The 23,329-nt window shown below is 43.0% G+C and overlaps 1 protein-coding gene across 1 annotated transcript in view; it reads right to left on the bottom strand.

The window, feature by feature from the left end:
* Positions 1–23,329, bottom strand: part of LOC308089988 (neurobeachin-like) — a gene marked incomplete at both ends in the record, with an annotated part of 234,794 nt that overhangs the window by 142,007 nt on the left and 69,458 nt on the right. Inside the window, 5 exon segments of the mRNA XM_080434989.1 lie at positions 1,646–1,772; positions 10,069–10,190; positions 10,523–10,618; positions 12,044–12,144; positions 21,041–21,272. Coding sequence (XP_080291115.1) covers positions 1,646–1,772; positions 10,069–10,190; positions 10,523–10,618; positions 12,044–12,144; positions 21,041–21,272 — 678 coding nt within the window.

Raw genomic sequence — 23,329 nt, 5'->3', positions numbered from 1 at the left:
CTCTTTTAGCCTGCAGTATCATAGGGCTTAAGTGGTTGAGAAAACATCCCTCTGTTTTTTTTTAAATAAATCAAATCCTGCCTACACAAATCTAATTAAGTCGTTATTACAGCAAATGGATGCTTTCATAACCTTGTTCTCAAGATCATCAGTGTGGTCGGTGTGTCATTATAGTCATGGAGGCTTTTGTAACCTTGTCAAGGTCATGACTCATTCTTTAGTGTAGTGCAGGGGTATTCAACAGAGGGTCCGGGACCCCAAGGGGGTCCTCAGAGATACCGCAGGGGGGCCGTCAAATATTTGTGTGATAGGATAGGAACTTTATTTCTAATTTTCACATTAACCACTTGAAAATAACAGGTTAAAAATAACATCAACTCTAAGTGTGAAAACTCGCTCTCACTCCTGAGGACTCCAAGTCTGTTCCTTTGACTGTAACATCTCATTTCTTAGTGTGTGTGTGTGTGTGTGTGTGTGTGTGTGTGTGTGTGTGTGTGTGTGTGTGTGTGTGTGTGTGTGTGTGTGTGTGTGTTGATTTGAGGACATTTTGTATTCTACTGTACACTGTTATGTAAATTATACATACAGTACACACATACATACACATCGTGTACATAGATGTATGCATAATGGAAATAGCTTGGACAAATTGGGTATACACACACGCATAAATAATTGCATGCATATAGATACGCCCACAGACAGGCATATAAACACGTGCAGACCACACACACACACACACACACACACACACACACACACACACACACACACACACACACACACACACACACACACACACACACACACACACACACACACACACACACACACACACACACACACACACACACACACACACGGCAAAGCGCTGTGATACATAGAGACTTATTCATTGATCAAATGGAGCCACTGGGCAGCCCTCACATTCTGCTGACTCAGCACATAGCGTCCTCTGCCGTGTGTATGTGTGTGTGTGTGTGTGTGTGTGTGTGTGTGTGTGTGTGTGTGTGTGTGTGTGTGTGTGTGTGTGTGTGTGTGTGTGTGTGTGTGTGTGTGTGTGTGTGTGTGTGTATCACTTGCATGCATTTGGGAGTGTGTGTGTAACCCATGCGTGTTGACATGACTGTGTGTTTTGTGTGTGTGTGTGTGTGTGTGTGTGTGTGTGTGTGTGTGTGTGTGTGTGTGTGTGTGTGTGTGTGTGTGCGTGTGTGTGTGTGTGTGTGTGTGTGTGTGTGTGTGTGTGTGTGTGTGTGTGTGTGTGTGTGTGTGTGTGTGTGTGTGTGTGTGTGTGTGTGACAGTAGCAGGATGCTGACAGTGCGGGTGGGGGGGGGGGGGGTAGTGTGCAGGTCTTAATGGACAAACCCTATCTGCACTCATCAACGCCGTCCTGGAGAGCAGGACGAACGAGGAGAGAGAGAAAAGAGGGAGAGAGAGAGAGAGAGAAAAGAGGGAGAGAGATATATATAGAGAAAGGGAGCGTGACAGAGAGAGAGAGAAGAGAGAGATGTTCCCAACATCTAACAAGTTTTACCAAGCTGACCAGAACATTTTAATTGACCTCGATCTAGAGTGTGGGTGTGTGTGCGTGTGTGTGCGCATGCTGGCACACGCATATGTGCGTCAGTTCACTTAAAGACTCACCTTGCGAGGTTGAAAGTCGTATTTGACACAGTGCTGGAAGCCTTTGCCTTTGGACTTCAGTGACGTGACGATCAGGCAGTTCCCCACGAAGTGTGCCGAGTAGCCGATCCCTTTACTGGTGCGAAAGCTGGCGAGCAGGACAGGACAGGACAGGACAGGACAGGAAGACAAGAGTACGATGTTAATAAGATCACGGAAATCAGGTTGAAACCAAAAGCATTTTAAACACTTAACCAACTTCAACCCCAGCATCCTTATTGAAAATAAATAGTGTATCGACAAGCTCACAACGCGGCGCGCTGCGACGCGTTGTGAGCTTGTTGATCGGCTATTTTCAGTGAAAGCTTTCCCCACAATAACAGGAAGAAAAAACACTAGTATCGAGCCCTGAGGGACTCCAGTGAACCATATAGGGTTTAAGTGCTTAATAAGATCACAGAATCAGGTGGAAATCAAAAGCATTTTGAAACACTTTAACCCTATTCTTAGAGAAACAGCCTTGAGTTACGACTGTACTTAGATGTCTTTTTTCTCCCTCTGCTACAAATCACTTCTTCCGATCTTTTTGGCTAGAATATGGATGCTGAGGTTCAAGCATGGAGAGCTGCTGTGTGGCTATCGAACCAGACCGCCCCGTTTGCGTCGTTATCGTACACTTTTTTCCCCCCGACAATTAAAGCTTTATTTAGTTGCTGCTGGAAATAACCGATCTACAAGCTCACAGCACATCGCAATGCGTTGTGGGCTTGCAGATCGGCTCACAATGGCTCACAACCAAGCTTTAAGATCGGGGGCACCGATGTACGACTTCTCCTCACCCCCCTAAGCACTGTGACCCTTCTTGCCACCTTCTCTTTTGACTGATGCTAGCGGCTGACTAACATATGGTTATGTTATTAACATGACTTGCCCATTACCCAGATTTTTGTTTACTAGAGACTAGAGAGACTCCTGTTACTGAACAAACACTCTATAGCAATGATTACAATGTAACATTGTAACTCTGTTACTTACTGTATGTTTGCAAATGTATTACCCCTATTGATGATGTTTGAGCAATTTTTTGCACAGTGTAATTTGAACAGTCAAGATTTTAGTCTGGTGGAACAAACTTGATGTTATTAACATTACTGCCCTGTTTAAAAATGGACGAATAAACACCAAGGTTACTGTAGCAACATTTTTCATGTAAGGCAGGGTTCCCCAATTACTTTTCCCCAAGGGCCAAATTATGTCTCAGGTACCAAGCCGAGGGCCAGGGGCATTGTGCTCGCGTGCGAAACGCGCGGGTGCCGATTTTTTTTCCTTATCGAGCTAATTTGACACTGTTATTTTAGGCCTGGGATTCTTAAATCCTGTGTTGAGGGTCACACAAGGAAAAAATGCACTCTGGAAACAAAATAAGTCTGCTTGAAAAGTAATACAGATTAACAGCAGCCAGTTGTACATACTGAAAATCAAAATAAGTCCAGAATCAACAATTTACTTACAGATGTGTTTGTTAGTCTGCTTGAACAGTAATACAGATATTGTTTTTTTTCATTTATTTTTTTTATGACAGGAGGCGTCGCGGGCCGGACAGTTGCCTCTCGCGGGCCGCAAATGGCCCACGGGCCGCCTATTGGGGAACCCTGATGTAAGGCATAATGCCAGTAGTAACTAAGTACTTGATTAGACCCCATGAGAGTGTACAAATGGATCCAAATGGACCCATTTGGGTATTTTGTTTCATGTAAGGTAGTGAAAAGGGAAGGGAAGCTCTCCTAAATATAATAACTTACAAAAACAGTTGGCATCAAAAGGTCTCAAAGCTCTAAATTGTTTTCCGGCATATTTTGGCACCGCGGGTCACATTACTTCAAGTCCTGTGTGAGGCCTAGCGCCCCCTACGGAGCAACACGCAGCGGGTGTTCCTGCTCCGGGGAGAACCAGGTTCCTGGATGAAACCCAACTAAATCCTTCCTATTCCCTCTGATTCCTCCTTCTTTCAGACTGCTTCCCACGCTGCTAACCTTCATGTGTGTAAAAAAAAAACATGAAGAAAAAATAAACCTCCTAGCTAAGCTTCTGTATCACAAGAAGAAACATTGATGTCTGGCAGAAACCTCCTATCTCCATATTTTATCTTTAGCTTTTTCTGCCTTTATTGGTAGTATACAGTAGACTGACAGTAAATGGGGAAGGAGAGATGGGGAGTGACACGCAGCAAAGGTCGTCGGGATCGGGATTCAAACCCGCGACACACTGTCAGGCATTAGCAGCCTATAGGTGCCCGGACCGCTATGTCAGCTGTCCAACTTTTTAAAATAACGCCCAACTTGAGCGTCACACAAAAGTATCAAAAGTAGCAGATGAGCTTGTAGACCTGCTACTTTTTTGAATTTTTGGACATGTGACGTTTTCTGCTCGACAGAGACGATATTTGGGCAGAAACCTTGAATCTCCATATTTCTACGTTTTATGTTGTTTTATTTTCCTTTGGTAAATTACAAAAGTGTAGCACAATCATTTAGCGAAAACAGCTGATGTACAAGATCACTCAACCCATCGTGACGGTACGCGTTGTGTTTGTGGATCTGCGATTTTAGTCTCTTTTTAGAAACATTTTGAAAGTGAAAGTGGTGACGTCTGTCTTGGGTTTGAACCAACTTTTTTTTCTTTTTTTTTTATCCCACAATTTTGTAACCCATATTTTCACCCAGTGCCAATTGCCTAAGCATGTAATCTTGGGCGCTACTCTCCCTCTGCCAGCCTGGGGAGAACCAATGAAAAGTATTAACAAGAGCTTGTGACTAAACAATAACTAACTATATTGGATCCACCAGAACAACACAGCTTTGTTTTCCCATTTCCTGAATAGTCACGGTTTTGTTGGATATACAAGGTATTCCACCCGACAGCAACGATAATATTTCACATACACACCCACACACAGGTTCCCACATAGCCGGAGGCACACTTCCAGCAGGTATAAATCCCTCTCAAGTGAATTCCCGGTGCATGTTAAGAGGGCGAAGGGTGCGTTATCGCTGTCTCCACGCGGACAAGGTTGGTCGGCATCAGACAGGGAGGTGGGGAGGGGAGGGGGTGGTCTCTGTGTGTGCGTGTGTGTGTGCGTGCGTGCGTGTGTGTGTTTGTATTACTATGCTTGTGAGGAGGACCAAATGTCCCAAAAAGTATAGTAGAATATGAGAAATAAGACGTTGTGAGGACCATTTTCCTGGTCCTCACAAGAAACATTGTTGTTTTATGCAGTGGTGTAAAGTAACTAAGTGCATTTACTCAAGTACTGTACTTACAGTAAGTACAATGTTTTTGTATTTTTACTTTACTGGAGTATTTCCAATTTTCATTACTTTTACTTCTACTCCACTACATCTCAGAGGCAAATATTGTACTTTTACTCCACTACAATTATTTGAAAACTGTAGTTACTAGTAGACTATATTATAAACCATACATTAACGACTTCAGCCCTATTTTTTACATAGGCTTTTTGAAAATAGCAGATCTAAAGGATAATTCCTTTAACAGGTCCGTTCATGAAAGTCCTTGCGGTCTTGTTTCCAATGAGGGCCTGTGAGCAATTAGGGGTTAAGAGTCTTGCTCAGGGACATATTTCATTTCATCGACACATTTGCTGGCCTGGCCTGGAATCGTACCTGGGGCAACCAGGTGGTGATGCGCACCAGAAAAATAGCCGATCTTCAAGCTCACAAGGGCGTGTAGATCTGCTATTCTTCGGCTTTACGCTCATGGTTAAAAACATTACTTTGTTTAAATAGCATTCATAAAAATCACTGTCTGGAAATGTCGATGCCCTCACAAGTATAGTAATACTAACCTGTGTGTGTGTGCGTGTGTGTGCGTCTATGTGTGTTGGGGGGGGGGGGGGGGGGGACTGCAACTGGAGGAGCGTGATAAGAACCTGAAGCCAGCGTGAGCCGCAAGCACTCCTTGCTCAGCTCGAGCTCACCATGACAACCAGTTACCGGGGAAACCGCGGATTACATTCTCTCCCCGCTCTCTCCTCCTCCTCCTCCTCATGCTCCTTCCTCTAGCCTGCCATTTATCATCATAGCTCATCCTTTTTGCCGTGTCATCCAGAGAGAAAAGGAAGACAGGGTGCCCGGTCACCTCCCCCCTGCTGACACACCACCTACAGTACTACACCCCCCCACCCCCCCCCCCCCCCCCCCCCCCCCGGCCCTTCGCAGATAAAATAGCAGGTCGACAAGCTCACAACGCAGAGCGAAAACAGAAAAGTCACCAGTACAGAGCCCTGAGCGACTCCGCTCAACGACATATGGGGGTTTGAGTGGTTAAAGCAGTGGTTCTCAAACTGTTCTCAAGGTTCCTTGAGGGGGGGGGGGGTCCAAATGGACCCTTACGTACAGGGCTGTAACTCTGACAGTTTATGGGAGTCCTTGAAATCAAGTCCAAGGTAGACTGCTGTGCCTTTCTTGTGTCCTTAGTAATAAGGTTGATTGAGGAACTAAAGTGGTGAAAGACTCGCACATCATGTAAAACATTTAAAGAAGTAGTTCACCCAAAAAATTACTTATTCTATATCAATTACACACCCCATGAAGCATTGAATTCATGGCGATTTTTTTTGTTTTTGTTGCATTCCTAAGCCAACAATTTGATGACCAGTGGAAAGATGCTAATGTATCCGGTAGGAGACTCAAAGAGTGTCCTTTAAGTTTCCTACTGGAAATACACCCGGTCATCATTAAATTATTGGCTCAGGAATGCATAAAAAACTAAAAAATCTCCATGAATTCAAGGCTTCATGGGGTGTGTACTTGATAGAAAATAAGATTTTATTTGGGTGAACTAGTCCTTAAGGATGACTCCTTTACTTTCTTCTTATTTTTTTTTATATATGGCACTGACGATGGTTGTTGTGCCTTTAGTTTTGGTAGATCAGCACCCCCTCTGTCTGTACTTTTATTTTGACACGTGTGTGACTTTTATTTTGACTACTTACGTAGCAGTAATTTTCCATGAACACCTGTTTCTAATACTCATGATCAGTGTTATTAGCTGCACCTGTGTTAAGGAAAACAAGTTTATTAATCTGGTGAATGCAGCCACCGAATATAGCTGAAGGAATCTGCTCTGCTGTTTAGACCTTCAAAGTCAGTGTCTTTTCATTTGCCTGATTGATTGAATACTTTATTAACAGTTTGCAAAGACAAGCACAGGGAAGTGCAGTTCAATACAAGGTCTGTTAAGAGGATTTTAAACCCAAGAAAGCACTATCATGGCTGGTTTCCAATGGGGTCCTTTGTACTCAATTAATCGGAAAAAAAACTCCTAAAAAATCCTATTCATTTATGTCAATGCCTGTGAATAAAGGAGCTTGGAGGCTGGAGTTTGGCATACTGCTTGATCCTTAAAAGACTTTGTGTTGTCTTTCACCATTTATTTCCTCTTAGTCCTTAAAATAGTTTGAGAACCACTGATATTATTGAAATGTATGAAAAAAATCTGGCACAGGATGCAATCCTCTACGCCAGACTCAACACAATATAAATATTTCCTTTCAAATTGCGACATTCACAATGTATTACCCTTCAACCCACCCCACCCCACAAATTACTCCACAACCCAAATACAATCCCCCAATATACATACGGTACATGCATAATTTCATATTTTACATTAAAATGTTAAAATCTGTTGGTTAACCAGTCTATGAAATTACAAGCCAGCCCTATAATTGTACAGAAAGTCTTTTGATTATAGCAACATACGTTTAAAAAAAAAAAACTGTTAGGATTTAGAAGACATTTGCAGAATTCCCCAGAAGCAAAGATTTGAGTTAAGAATGTTCACTTTAAAAATATATATATATATTCAAAGATTTGCGCACATTTTCACGATAAAAAAAAAATGCAGATCTACAAGCTCATAGTGCGGCACTCGTGCCGATCTGCTATTTTTGAATAGCCAAATAAATCTAAAAATGGCACACAGATGCGTTCCTGGTCTTAAAGGGTCAATGGATACACTTCAGAGACTTCCAAATGTATCTATTAAAAGATTCTTGATTTTTTTTCAAGTTCCTACAAGGCAGAGAACAAATACAATGTCTGAACTTGCTGTATAATATTCAGCTGACGGAGCTTTTTGGTGTGTTAAGGATCACACATCAGAATTCCAACCAAACAATGTATTTTGTGCATGACATGCTTATATAAATACTGACACTAGTCCAGGCTCCATTTAGCACCCTAAATCCCACATCTGACGATGACAGCAGAGACAGCAGTTTTTCTACCTAGCCGTGCATTATCAGACTGTAGGATTTGGGATGGAATTACTAAGATAAAAAAAAGAAAAAAGAAGAATTAATGCCATGAAGTAGAAAATTGTCAATCCAATTCAACGTCACAAAAACTTAACTCCCTGGCCTGTCAAAACTAAATAAATAAAATAACCTACCCTACAAGCTTATAAGTTGTGAGATCTATTTTCGCACATTTTGAAAATGTTAGAACATTTTTGAAAAATGTTCGCAAATCGTCCAAGATTGGGATGCCAGGTTGAAAGTGCTAATTGTTTAACTTACAGTATTATAAATCGGACCTCATTTCTTATTTTCGGCAAACGGTTAACTTCTTAAACTCTAGACTTTGTTGACCGGTGTCCCCCAGGGTTCTATGGTCCTTTGCCGAAAATAGCGTTGTGAGCTTCTTTTTTTTTTTTTGAGGGGGGGGTGGGGGGGGGCATGGTGAGGAGACAAGCATAGGAAGGAAGGAAGGAAGGAAGGAAGGAAGGAAGGAAGGAAGGAAGGAAGGAAGAAAGTAAGTAAGGAAGGAAGGCAGGCAGGAAGGAGCGCGGAACGCAGGAACTGGGGGGTGAGGGAGGGGGATGGGGTGGGAGAGTTCAATTAAATCAAAGGTCAGAGCTAATGAAGCGTCACAGTAGCTAACGGCTCACACTTAAGGACAGCCAAGGAACGAACGGCGGAGCCCGGAGGCTACGGCAGCGCCGAGACCCAGACCCAGGCATATCAACCCCCCCCCCCCCCCCACCCACCCAGGGCAGGCAGCGCCCACTCCTTAATGGAGTGCCCTGACATTTCAAAGTTATGCTCTTATTCATTATCTGTTTATCTATTAACGTTCACATTAATTGAGTCAGTGGAGTCGAACGCCGAGACGTCAAGTCGAGGGAACACTTGGGTATTACAGTATTCTGTGATCTGGAAAAGGGGGAGGGAATAGGAAAAGGAGACAGGGGATCTGAGAGGAAAGGGGCAAGAAGATTTGACCGGATTTTTAACGACCTTTTTGACGTTTTACGTGTCCCCAGAGAGGGGGGGTTAGTTTAAGTCCCTCTCAAATGGGTCGGAGTACACCAGCGTTTTGAGTGGTCGGTTTCATTCCAAGATTTGCCAAAAGTCTAAAAAATTCATTAAAAAAAGTGGGATGTCATGTTAACTCAACCATGAAGTCCTCTGGGGATGAGAACTGTAGCAGCTGTCGGCAATCAGAGGAAGTGCCTCCATGTGGTTAATAAGCACTTATATAAATGTTATATAATACTTTGTTGTACGATGGTGTCGCACAGCGAAAATATCTGATCTACAAGCAGTTGTGGATCTGATATCTGTGCTATTTTGGAAAATCTTTCGCCTATAATTAAACCAGGTTTCCATCTACACAGAGGGCCCTATAATTGGCACTGCTATACCCGCACCCGCTGCCCACTATCCGTGAATTACATTACATTCATTATGCCGACTCCATTATTTGAGCCTGGAGGTGTGGCCGTGGGCGTGTTGTTGCATTATCCCCAAAATTGCTATTTTGGAAAGCGCATAGCGTAATCTAAAACCACCCGCTATGCCAAATTGGTTTGGTAGAGCGCCTGCGGGTAAGGCAGGTGTCCCAAAATAGCAACTATTGCACGGGAACGCCCCTTGCGCACACCTAAATCCTGAAATAGTGGGTTTAGCCAGTACGGCCAATTATAGGGCCCCAAATCTCTTTGCCAAAAACAAACAACAACAAATAAGGTTTTATACTGTGTGATATAATCCAGCAAATTGTGGAAAAGCTTGCTGGATCAAAGCTGCCCCCACCCTCGGGACTTTTAAAACCATGCTTATGACACACCTTGTCAATGTACTAGGATAACTTGTTGTCTTGTTGTTTTGTGTTTTGTGTATTGTGTATGTTTAGTGTTCAGTTTCTACTCCCTCCTGTTGTGACTGTCTGACAGTGTGACTGAGTTCTTGTTGTCCTAGTCTAGTCTTCTTTGTCTTGTCCTGTGTGTTTTCTCTTGTCTCTTTCTGCAGACTGCGCTCCGAGCCAGTGTAATAACTGGATGGGGGGGGGGGGCGCACTACAAATCCTGAACCTATGAATCTATGTATGAACCTATATGTCATTCTAGAGTATACTCACCAGTACAGATAAGGTTTATCTTTGTCCACGTTGATGTTGTTAAGGGGGTCCTGCCTGAACCAGGTGTTCAGGGTGAATCCATTCTGGTACGGCCACTTAGCGATGGGGGGCAACGCGATAGCCTGCAGGGGGGGGGGGGGGGGGGGACCACACATCAGTACATTTTTACAGCACATTTTGATTGAGTTTTTTTAGTCATGGTCCTTTGAATAAAATTCCATTTAGTTTTTGTCATATTTTTAGTCATCTGAAATGTTTTAGTTTTTGTATAGTTTTTAGTTGACTCAAATATATTAGTCAACTAAAACTACAGTTGATTTAGTTCAATAAAATGTCTCTTGGCTCCTGTAGGGGCCTAATTAACATGTGGTGACTGATGCCAAAGGAATGCTAATGGTTTTGTGGTGTGTGCGTGTGCGTGCACGTGTGTGTGTGCGTGTGTGGTGTCTCTCACCGCTGCACTGCGCCCGGGGAAGTTGAAGAAGGTGTCAGGACCATGTCTTTGAGGCATCTGGTTCAACACTGACAACAACTTGATGGCATGTCTGGGCTGTAGGAGGAGAGGAGAGGAGAGAGAGAGAGAGAGAGAGAGAGCGCGAGAGAGCGCGAGAGAGAGAGAGGTTGTCATGTATGACAGCAGTGACATCACAACATTGCCTCAACCCTACTGGATGGGATCAATAAGTCATCAATCACCTCCGCCTGCCCCCGACAACACATTATCAATACCATGGCAACCGAGAATCAATCAGTCTCTGAAGAGGACCGCTGGGGTGTGTGTGTGTGTGTGTGTGTGTGTGTGTGTGTGTGTGTGTGTGTGTGTGTGTGTGTGTGTGTGTGTGTGTGTGTGTGTGTGTGTGTGTGTGTGTGTGTGTGTGTGTGTGTGTGTGTGTGTGTGTGTGTGTGTGTGTGTGTATTGGGGGATGGTGGGAGTGAAGAGAGAGAGCGAGAGAGAGAGAGATTACAGACAAACTGCTCTAGAACAGTGGTTAGAACCGTCTATACACCAGATATTAGAAAATATCCAATCTACAAGCTCACAGTGCATTGCGAAAAAAATCATTTTGAGCTTATAGATCCATTATTTTCAAAGTATGGAATATTTTGGACACTATTTTTGTTTTGTTTTAACAAAACAAATCTTGTATGGGCGTCCCTGCCTGGCACACATTTTTTGTTTTCACGGCCAAATACGTATCATTTTGGGGGTCCTTGACATGAAAAGGTTTGAGAACCACTGGTCCAGAAGCTGCTCTACCTCCGCTCAGTGTGTTTAACGTGGTGTGTGAGAAACGGAAGGTCGCTGACACCGCCTGAGGGGATGTTATTTTATTTGTTGATTTTCAAACGCCAAAATTCGATGCAAATTCCATTCATGTGAGTCTGTCACGGCTGATTGGGCTGTTGTCCCGGTCTGTTGTCCCGGTCTGTTTTGATGCGTACATTCATTCAAAATGAGAAATAACACTAAACTAAGACTCTGCAGCTTCAGCGTGGCTAACATCTATAAGACGGCTGATGCAACCACATCAAAGTAAGCCGAATTTCTGTTTGCGCGTGCAGACACACACACACAGACAGACACACAGTCACACACAGTCAGTCGCACGCACGCACACACACACACACACACACACACACACACGCACACGCACACGCACACGCACACGCACACGCACACGGGCACACACCTAAACTTTGTGGGCACCTCACATTGGCTGTTTTTCTTCTTCCCAAAATGTAAAACGAAAATAACATGCATGGTAAATCATTATCGGACCTAAATTTACCCTCTAACTTCTTGTTTATGCCCAGGTTTTGTACCATTTGTAAAATAAATGTACCTTAGATATAAAATCCAATATAAAATAAATAAATAGGCCTATTTTACTAAATATTGTGTGCTAGTGTTCTCAGTCTCACCACTGTCCCGGTTACCGTACGTAGTAGAGTATAGTAGTCCAGCATGACTCACCCAGATACCGTTGTCTCCTCTCAGCATGCTGAAGAGCAGCTTCAGCTCTTTGACTGTGATGCTGTAGCTGGCCATCACTCCCAGCATGTCCACCAGAAGGTCTACAGGGAGGGGGACGGGGACAGAGACAGAGACAGAGACAGAGATGAGATCAGTGTGATGATGAGTCATGGTTTGGGAGGCCGTGCACTGAGGGCAGGAAGCATTGAGCTATATGGCAGGATGCCCTGAAGCTCCTCTACCAGCCATGTGATGGAAGAACAGTGAGGTCATCAGAAATTTAATTTTGGATTGATTTTGGGGCAGTGGTGGACTATAAAGGTTAGAGGAGCACACTTGTTGCCGGAAGGTTCCCCTGACCGGCAGGAAAAATCCGGGTGGGAAAGTGAATAGCCACCACTCACCCCTCCCCCAACACCGCTGAAGTGCCCATGAGCAAGGCACTGAACCTCCCAACTGCTCCAGTGGCCAACAGTATAAGACTGCATGTGGTTGAACTGGTCAGCTCCCAGGTTTTAATGTGTGTCTGTCTATGTCTGTCTGTCTGTCTATGTGCAGGGTGTTGCTTAAAATGCATGGACGCATGAGTCCAAAGTAGCAGATATACAAGCTCGAAACGTTGCGCGAAGCGATACATTTAGAGCCTGGAGATCTGCTACTTTTGCTTTTTTTAATTTAATTTGAACCCTGAAAAGTAACAGTTTTGGACATATGAGGTTTCTACCCGACAGAGACAATATAACTCTATGGTCCATACCCACATAACACCAGAGATGTGTCACATCGTTATTGAATCACATGTGTTGTATTATATATAGTAGACTCACATGTTGCCACAATTATCACTAAAGAAGTTTTTTTTCACAAATGTAGACTCGCTCACAGCAGCCAACTTCTGGGGCACAACTATTGGAAAGTTGTAAAGGACCACCCTTTAAATTTCCTTACACACCGTGGCCTTTTTTCTTCGTGCAATTAATTCACCCACATATATATATATGTTTTAAAAAAAAAACTGATGTACTCTATCTGTGTCATGAGTGCGTCCCCTCAGAACGTGAATGTGAACGTGGCGATAAAGCCAGGCAAATGTTGCTACATCAGTGGTTCTCAAACTTTTTCATGTCAAGGACCTCCAAAATGATGGGACCCCCATCTGAAAATATTTTGTTCCAGGGACCCCCAAAAGCAAATGATTAAAATTAAAATAGAAAAGGTTACAAATGTTCGCTTAAAAAATATGCATGTTCAAAGATTTGCACAAAATGATTTAAAAAAAATAGCAGATCTACAAGCTCATAGCGCGGCACTGAGTGCCGTGCTATGAGCTTGTATATCTGCTATTTTTGAATAGCCAAAGAAATCTAAAATGACACAGATGCGTTCCAGGTCTTAATGGGTTAACGGCCTTAACCTGTATGAATGAGGCGTCAGCTATATGAATAATTTTCATGCCAAATACTCGCCCGGCGACTTTACAACCGTTTATTCGGTGCGTTAAGAGCTTAATCGTACGCCTGATGAGGCTATAGGCAGAAAGCTGATGCCGTCTCGTGGTGCTTATGTCTGGACTGTCATCATCAGATGTGGGATTTAGGGTGCTAAATGGAGCCTGTCTGTGAGAAATCGTGTCAGTATTTATATAAGCATGTCATACGATGTGACAACAAATACATTGTTTTGGTTGAAAATATGCGTGATCCTTAAACACACCAAAAACCTCCCGTCAGCTGAAAATTATACAACGAATTTAGGCAGTGCATTCGTTCTGAGCCTTGTAGAAATTCGGAAACATCTTTTAACCACTTCAACCCCGGCATCCGTATTGTGGGGAAAGCTTTTGCAGGAAAATAGCGGCTCGACGAGCTCACAACGCGTCACAGCCGCGATCGGCTATTTTCAGTGAAAGCTTTCCCCCACAATAACAGACAACAGAAAAGACACTAGTATGGAGCCCTGAGGGACGCCGGTCAAGCATACAGGGTTTAAGTGGTTGATAGAAACATTTTAAAGTCTCTGAAGTGGACCATTAATAAAGGAGATATTATGTGGACTACTTTCCTTCGCAGATCTACCGTATGGGTTTTTACCTGTGAAGTTTTGCCTTACAGAGAATATTCTCTTGTGTTGATTTTGTCGACTAAAACTATGACGAAAAATGTTCGTCGACTACCTTTTTTCACTGACGAAAACTAAATAAAAACTAAGCTATGATGACTAAAACTAAGACTAAATATACTGACAATTTCGTCAACAAATACAAACTAGACTAAAATGTTGTTAGTGAGGGAACTAGTGGAGAAGAGATCCAGTAGAACTAAAAGACGAGTCGTTTTATGTTTGGTTTCGTTCGGGTGTTGCGCTCTGAAAATAGCAGATCTACAAGCTCACAGTGAGCTTGTAGATCGGCTATTTTCAGCATGCAACCAAGTGTAAAATCAGCCATTACGATGCCATCAAAGCCTCCCAAAATACATTTTAGTCGACTAAATCAACTGTAGATTTAGTCGACTATAATCTTATGATATTTAGTCGACTAAAACTAGACAAAAACTAAAACATTTCAGATGACCAAAATATGACTAAAACTAAATGGAATCTTAATCAAAAATTTGGTAACTTCCGCTCCGCCGTGGGTAATATCCGCTCTAGACCGGATCAGAAAACCGAAAAAGGGAGTTGATCCCAGGCTACCGTCATGCAGAACACATACATACAACAGCAGGCGCTTGAGCAGGGCAAAAAGGATTATGAAGGACAAACACCAGCCCAGTAATGGACTGGTTGTCCCTGAGGTGTCTCTAAGCTCATGCATGGCTCAAGGCTCAGCCAAGAGCTTTTTTTCCCCCCTGAGGCTGTCAGTGCCCTGAACAAGGACAAGGACAAAACAACAAAACAACAAAACAACAAAACAACAAAACAAAACAAAACACAACAAAAACTGAATTAAATCTGTAAACGCCCCTCAGTAGATCTGCTCACACTGTTTACTTGCACTAATAATGTACAGAAGTTTTACCGATTTTTACACGCCGGTATCGGACCGCTACTCAGTATCGCCCGTGAATGAAATGTGGATACCGGAGCATAGCCGCGGGAAGATGTTTTAAGTTAAGAGTGCTGTATGCGCACGTGTGCACGAAAATGTGCGTTTTTTTTTCTTTAGATTTGTTACTTTTTTGGGTTTTTTTTGTTACTTTAATTCGGTTAATTCGGTTCCAGAACACATATTGCACTAAATCCCCCCCAACTAACGACCAGCAACAACAGGCACATAATGCAAAAATGTTTTTAATAATTTTATTTAATTTTATTAATTTTATGCGGCCCCCCCAGCAACCCTACTTCCCGCGGCTATGTACCGGAGTCAATATCGGGAAGAAACAAAATGGTGTCGGGAACATTTCCACTAAACACACGTTCAAACGTGTGGTTCTGAAATACCGATACTACCATCTGGACTGTGGATTCTTGTGATTAGAGACATCCCACAGATCCACCTCTCTCTCCCTCTCTCTCTCTCTACTCGTTCCAACTTCTCTCTTGTCCATTAAAAACCCAAGAGGCACTCACACCGCTGTTCAATAGCGCATTAGTGACTTTTCTAAAGTGGGAGCCTCCGATGACAAATGTTGACTTTTTTGGCTGCTTCCCTGCTGCCTCTGCGCTGGACCGGACCGGACTGCAGTGAGCAGCATTAATGAGCCATACAAGTAATGAGAGCCATTATACCCCGGCAGTATGGGAAGGACGTAGAGGACATTAGAGGCTCTCAGGAGGACGGGGGAAGGGCCATTTGAGGTCTGTATGACTGTACAACACGCACACACACCCGTGGGCTGTTTTGTAACAAAGCTCTCCATCTAAACTCCAGCACCTCTGCTGAAACCTCGACTGTCATCGCTCACGTGCGCGTTATGCGCCATTTGTGTACTGTATGTTGTTTGGATGTACTGTGCTGGTCTTTACATTTCCCGGGCTTTGTGTAAACACACACACACACACACACACACACACACACACACACACACACACACACACACACACACACACACACACACACACACACACACACACACACACACACACACACACACACACACACACACACACACACACACACACACACACACACACACACACACACACACACACACACACGTTATTTACTGAATAATATTTACTGAGGCGATAGTTCTAGAGAGAATTCTGCTGGATGTCACCTTGGAATAATTCATTGGTACACAGATTAGTACACAGCTCATAACTCTGAGAGTGTACAAGTATAACCAAATGGACCAATTAATTGGTAACCGGAACGCTTGGCCCAAAACATACTCGCCCCCATTTCTTTCACGGACGGCTCGCCCCCAGCGGTTCTTGTATTCACTTTACACAGGTTTAGGTTAGGAATACGTTTAGGATTAGGCATAGTTTTACTGAGGTTAAGGTTAGGAATAAGGTTAGGATTAGGCATAGTTTTACTGAGGTTAAGGTTAGGAATAAGTTAGGTTTAGGCATAGTTTTACTGAGGTTAAGGTTAGGAATAAGTTTAGGTTTAGGCATAGTTTTACTGAGGTTAAGGTTAGGAATAAGTTAGGTTTAGGCATAGTTTTACTGAGGTTAAGGTTAGGAATAAGTTTAGGTTTAGGCATAGTTTTACTGAGGTTAAGGTTAGGAATAAGGTTAGGATTAGGCATAGTTTTACTGAGGTTAAGGTTAGGAATAAGGTTAGGATTAGGCATAGTTTTACTGAGGTTAAGGTTAGGAATAAGTTTAGGTTTAGGCATAGTTTTACTGAGGTTAAGGTTAGGAATAAGTTTAGGTTTAGGCATAGTTTTACTGAGGTTAAGGTTAGGAATAAGTTTAGGTTTAGGCATAGTTTTACTGAGGTTAAGGTTAGGAATACGTTTAGGATTAGGCATAGTTTTACTGAGGTTAAGGTTAGGAATAAGGTTAGGATTAGGCATAGTTTTACTGAGGTTAAGGTTAGGAATAAGGTTAGGTTTAGGCATAGTTTTACTGAGGTTAAGGTTAGGAATAAGGTTAGGTTTAGGCATAGTTTTACTGAGGTTAAGGTTAGGAATAAGGTTAGGATTAGGCATAGTTTTACTGAGGTTAAGGTTAGGAATAAGGTTAGGTTTAGGCATAGTTTTACTGAGGTTAAGGTTAGGAATAAGGTTAGGATTAGGCATAGTTTTACTGAGGTTAAGGTTAGGAATAAGTTAGGTTTAGGCATAGTTTTACTGAGGTTAAGGTTAGGAATAAGTTTAGGTTTAGGCATAGTTTTACTGAGGTTAAGGTTAGGAATAAGGTTAGGATTAGGCATAGTTTACTGAGGTTAAGGTTAGGAATAAGGTTAGGATTAGGCATAGTTTTTACTGAGGTTAAGGTTAGGAATAAGTTTAGGTTTAGGCATAGTTTTACTGAGGTTAAGGTTAGGAATAAGGTTAGGATTAGGCATAGTTTTACTGAGGTTAAGGTTAGGAATAAGGTTAGGATTAGGCATAGTTTTACTGAGGTTAAGGTTAGGAATAAGTTTAGGTTTAGGCATAGTTTTACTGAGGTTAAGGTTAGGAATAAGTTTAGGTTTAGGCATAGTTTTACTGAGGTTAAGGTTAGGAATAAGTTTAGGTTTAGGCATAGTTTTACTGAGGTTAAGGTTAGGAAAACGTTTAGGTTTAGGCATAGTTTTTGGTTCTTGTATTCCCCTTAATGTCCATTTGCTTATACTTGTGGATACACCATTTACTGTGTGTAAATCCAGGCATGCAAACAGCCCCGAGGTGAAAAAGGTGACAACATGTTGTTTTCTTTCGGGTCAGGTGTCACACAATTGCCCTATTTGGGTTCAAAAAGGTGACTGTAGCTGAAAAGTGACACTTTTGCATGTCTGTAAATCAAATGGATTCTATAGGTTTTTTTCAGCAAAAACATATTTTTATTATTATTGTGGAACTTATATTTTGATAAAATATACTTATACTATTCTCTGAACTACCATGTGTTGGCCATTTTTGTATATTGTGAAACATTGTCATATTTACAAGACATGCATTTATTTTCGATATAAACAAAATTTATTTTAAGAAATGCAATATAATTGTTCGATTGTGGATGGAGACTAGCCTGGTATCCAGCCTGCTTCGCTACGTTCGGCGGACTTTTTTTTCTCTCTTCGCTTCTCAGTCTGGAAAGCCTCCTATCTCCAAGGGAGGCGGGACATGCCACAAGCTTCGAATCGAACCTGGGGCTTCTGATTGGTCTGTGGTGCGGGGCGGGACCAAAAAAACAGTGTGATCGTTGTGATTCGTCATTCGTTTGAACAACATCCAATCAGCAACGACGTTGCCCAACGTAACATATGTAGTTCCAGTGTAGTTCTGCAAAACCTCCCAATGGGAGGCTTTCCAGACTGAGAAGCGAAGAGAGAAAAAAAAGTCCACCGAACGTAGCGAAGCAGGCTGGATCCCAGGCTAGATGGAGACATGTGTTGCATGTCTTTCTAGAGACATATGTTGCATGTCTTTCTAGAGACATATGTTGCATGTCTTTCTAGAGAGCTACTGTATGTTGCATGTCTTTCTAGAGAGCTATGTTGCATGTCTTTCTAGAGAGCTATGTTGCATGTCTTTCTATAGACCTATATTGCATGTCTTTCTTAGACATATTTTGCATGTCCTGTGTTACATGTCTTTCTAGAGACCTATGTTGCATGTCTTTCTAGAGATCTCTGTCGCATGTCTTTCTAGAGACCTGTGTTACATGTCTTTCTAGAGACCTGTGTTACATGTCTTTCCAGAGACAAAGTTGCACGTTGTTCCCTCTCTCCCTGACATCTCTCACGTCCCCCGTCTCTCGACAATGTCCTCTCTTCACACAAGCAGAAGAAACTGCCAAATAAATCACCTAAAACAAGACTCCAAGAATCGAATTATGTTCATCCCTCCCTGTCCAATATTTAGCTATTGATAAAAAGTCACTATGTGTGCAGTTTGTGAATGAAAGCTGCACAAAAGCACAGTGCAGTGGGTTCAGTGGTGAAGCCACACCATCCAGGCTGGCTGCCTTGTATGCATGCATTGCATTCTCACCCTATCAGTATGCAAATTGGACGCTGCTGAGTCGGCAGAAGCACAGTCTTCTTCGCACAGCTCTTGAGCGGGGCACTTGCGCCTTGCTCCGGCACGGGCACGCCTCTCACCAGGCTAAAGCATGCTTTTGAGGACATGCATGCCTTGTTTTCAGACGGTGGCCTCAATGCCCTCAATGCCCTCATACCTGTCGAACTACTTCTCGACACCCACACACCCACACCCACAGCCACAACACTAGAGCAGTGGTTCTCAAACTTTTTCATGTCAAGGACCCCCAAAATGATATGTATTTGGCCGTGGACCCCCATCTCCTTTTGTTCCAGGGACCCCCAGAAGCAAAGATTTGAGTTACAAATGTTCGCTTAAAAATATATATATATATTCAAAGGTTTGCAAAAATGTACAAAAAATAACAGATCTACAAGCTCATAGTGCGGCACTCGGTGCCGCGCTATGAGCTTGTAGATCTGCTATTTTTGAATAGCAAAAGTATAAAAGGTTAAAATTATTGTGATGCTATATTAACACATTTTGTAGGGGACCCCCTGGAACCCCCCCAAGGGGGTCCCCGGACCCCACTTTGAGAACCATTGCACTAGAGGGTGCGACAACGATCTGGTACCACCCAAATAAAAAACAAACTTGGGAAAGTTCTCATTCTACTGCTCTGCAACCAAAATTAAACACCATCCATTAAAGGATGTCTAACACTGGTTTCTTTCAAAATTGGCCAGAAAATACACCAAAGAGGGAGGTAAATGTAATTTTCTCATCTATTTTGGTACATAGTGTTTGTATTTGTTGTATGCTACTGTATGTTGATGAATTGAATACATAAGACCACAATGGAAACGTGTCCCCAGGCCTTTTTTTTTGTGTTATCCTTCAAGCTACAGTATAATGTCGTACTGTACCACGTGCTGTTTACATTTTGGTAGGCTTTATATTGATTTATCGTAAATCAATTAAAATCGATTTAAACTGGTGACAATTGAAATCGATTTAATAAAAAAATTATCGCGATGCAAACAGCAGTGGGCGCAATCGAGACAAGACCAAAAAAGAAGAAAATACAAGATCTTTGTAAGAGAACTGATGAAAAAAAAGTTTTTTTCAGTCATTTGCTACTGTATTAAAAAGAGGATAAGAGAAAACACAGTATTGTATAAAATAGAGAAGAAAAAGAGAAGAAAATACTGGATTTGTGTAAGAGAAAAAAAAAAACACGTCGTGAACCTAGAATCGTGATTTGAATCGTATCGTGAGTTGAGTTAATCGTTACATAATCTCTCAAGAACAGATTCTGCTCTGCGTTGGAATCTGTCGTGAAGGCTCGTCATAACATGTACACACTGTGCTACAAGTGGGCGTGCCTTCAGATCAGGAAGCAGGCCGCGCTTTACCCAATCAAATGTAGTGGGCGGGATTCACATGTCCGTCGATCTTTCCCCCTCGAAACAAACCCAAACTAATTTAACAATAGCGTCCGCGGAGCAGACAAAACCACTGAAAGATATTCACATTTTAACTTACTCTTTCATCATAGAAACAAGTGGGCTTATAACCAAAACGATCCATGTTCTCTGGGAGAAGTGGTGTTAGTGTTCCGTGTAGAAATATTGTTAGTGGGAATGAAAACATAGTGGCACCCACCGGAAGTGATGCGCTGAAGGCATACACAAACACCGGTTTCCTTGTGCTCTGGTGCTCCGTTTTCTTCCGCCCAGAGCCAACAGACATAGAACAAACAGCAGAGGGCGCTGTTTTTCATTTTCAGTTGGCGATGGGTTCCCAGATTGATCGTTACATGACTACATTTCGGACTAATGAAGTATTACATCAATCAAAAAACAAACAGAAAAAACTTGTGGTCTCGTCGTGGTCTCTGGTTTGTTTGTACCTGCGATCATGTCGTCCACGGAGCTCATCTTCAGCAGCACCTGCTGTATGAGGCCCACCTCGGTGCTGGTCTGCAGGTTGCGCACGCTCTTGCGCAGGATGGCGGTGAACATGCTCCAGATCTCCGCCTGGCACGTCACCTCGCAGTGGGACAGCAGCTCCACCATGCAGCCGATGCTCTCCGCCTCCTGGATGATGAAGTTCATCTCCAGGTCGAACTCGCCGCCCACCAGCTTTGGAAAGGAAGAGATAAGATAAGAGATATGATGAGACGTTTTATTCATCGATATACCCGCGAGGGACGTTCGTTCAGTCAGTCGCCAGGGGCAGCACAGCACTCACATGGAATAAAAGCCTTTAAAAGGAGAATACCGGACTACGTGGTGTTCAACCCATTTCATATCAAGGTCCATTATTTATTCGGCATTTAAGCCACAGACCACCATTTGATGATATTTTGCCTCTCAGACCCAAGACTTAGAATATTTTGTTATCGTTGGATAAGATTTTGTCCACAATTCCATGCTGTTTTGATGCTGTTTTGATGTTGGTACCATAGGAGAGATAACAGGCAAACGTTGATCAATATAACAATTCTTTAATTAAGTAATGCAGATGTTTAACGACAATTTAACTCTTGAGAGCGTAAAATGAAACCAAATGGACCCGTACGGGTCCATTTGGTATTCATTTTACGCTCTCAAGAGTTCAAGATCTAATAAGGGTCCATTTGGTTACCAACTCTCCATCATTTAGCTGAGGACCACCTGGAACCCCCTCAAGGACCACTGGTGGTCCCTGGACCACCTGTTGAGAACCACTGCTCCACTTGATCATACTACAGCGTCACACAAAAGCATCAAAGGTAGCAGATCTACAAGCATAAAAGGAGAATTCCGGACTACGTCTTTCTTACCTTTACCACCGCAGCTAAAAACCCGAGCGGACGGTCCATGCTCTAGATCGCGTATTTTTTATCTATTTTTGTATCTATTTTTTTGGTATTTTTTAAATTTCATATCTGACTTTCCTAATGACAGAAAACTGTCCACGGTGTTTTTGTTCCAAATGGGCCGCCGTAGTGTGGCTCATCTCACACAAACAGTTTTCTGTCATTAGGAAAGTCAGATATGAACAAAAATAAATTAAAAAATCGCGATAAAAATACACAACCTAGAGCCTGGACCGTCCGCTCGGGTTTTTAGCTGCGGTGGACTCGGGATGTTATGACATTTTTCTACTGTGCCACTCGTCCTAGCTAAGATGTAGTAATATCATATGAAAGGTAAGAAAAACCTAGTCCGAAATTCTCCTTTAATCTGTCATTTGTGAAACAGCATATCAGGTCATTTATATTGTTATAGTTGTGTTTTTTTTACTTTTAACTTCTTATGACTTATAAAAAGGAGGTGAAAGGAGAAGGAGGGGAAAGGAGAAGGAGGGGAAAGGAGAAGGAGGGGAAAGGAGAAGGAGGGGAAAGGGAACATTAGGTCGAGGGAGTAGGAAGGGGTTGGGGAGGAAGGGGGAGGGGTCAAAGGTGAGGCGGGTGTGAGATGGGAGATGATGGAGTGGGAATCGGGGGGGAGAGCGAGGGATGAGGAGGAGAAAGGGGGCGAATAAGGGGATGGAGGCGGGGGGAGGAGGAGAGATTGAGGAGTTGCAGAGGTGAAGAGAGGGAGAGAGTGGGTGGGGGTAGAGGAAGGTGGAGACTAGATGGAGGTGAGGAGGAGAGGAGGAAGAAGAAGAGGTGGAGTAGGGGGAGGCGAGCAAAGCAGGGAGGGGCGGAGGGAGGGGAGAACAGGAGAGGAACGAACAAGAGGAAGCAAGAGAAAGAGAGGGAAAAAAAAGTTTCAACCTTTCAGACTCTGACGGATGCCGATTACTGAACACACACACACACACACACACACACACACACACACACACACACACACACACACACACACACACACACACACACACACACACACACACACACACACACCTCAACTAATGCTCTGTAACTCTCTGTCTGAATCTTTCCCTCTCTGTCAGCATCCCTCGTGTACAGTACGTGTGTGTGCGTGCGTACGTGCGTGCGTGCGTGCGTGACGAGAACAACTCTCCACGCTGAACTACCTTCACTCACGGAAAATACAGAAGGCCTAAAATAGGCTCCATTGGCACATACAATACATTTAACACACACACACACACACGAACACACACATGCGCATGCACACACACACACACACACACACACACACACACACACACACACACACACACACACACACACACACACACACAC

Source organism: Gymnoscopelus braueri, assembly GCF_963280865.1.
Source record: "Gymnoscopelus braueri genome assembly, chromosome: 8".
Taxonomy (NCBI): domain Eukaryota; kingdom Metazoa; phylum Chordata; class Actinopteri; order Myctophiformes; family Myctophidae; genus Gymnoscopelus; species Gymnoscopelus braueri.
Note: the sequence above shows the minus strand (reverse complement) of the source record. Positions and strands in the feature narration are given on the sequence as shown.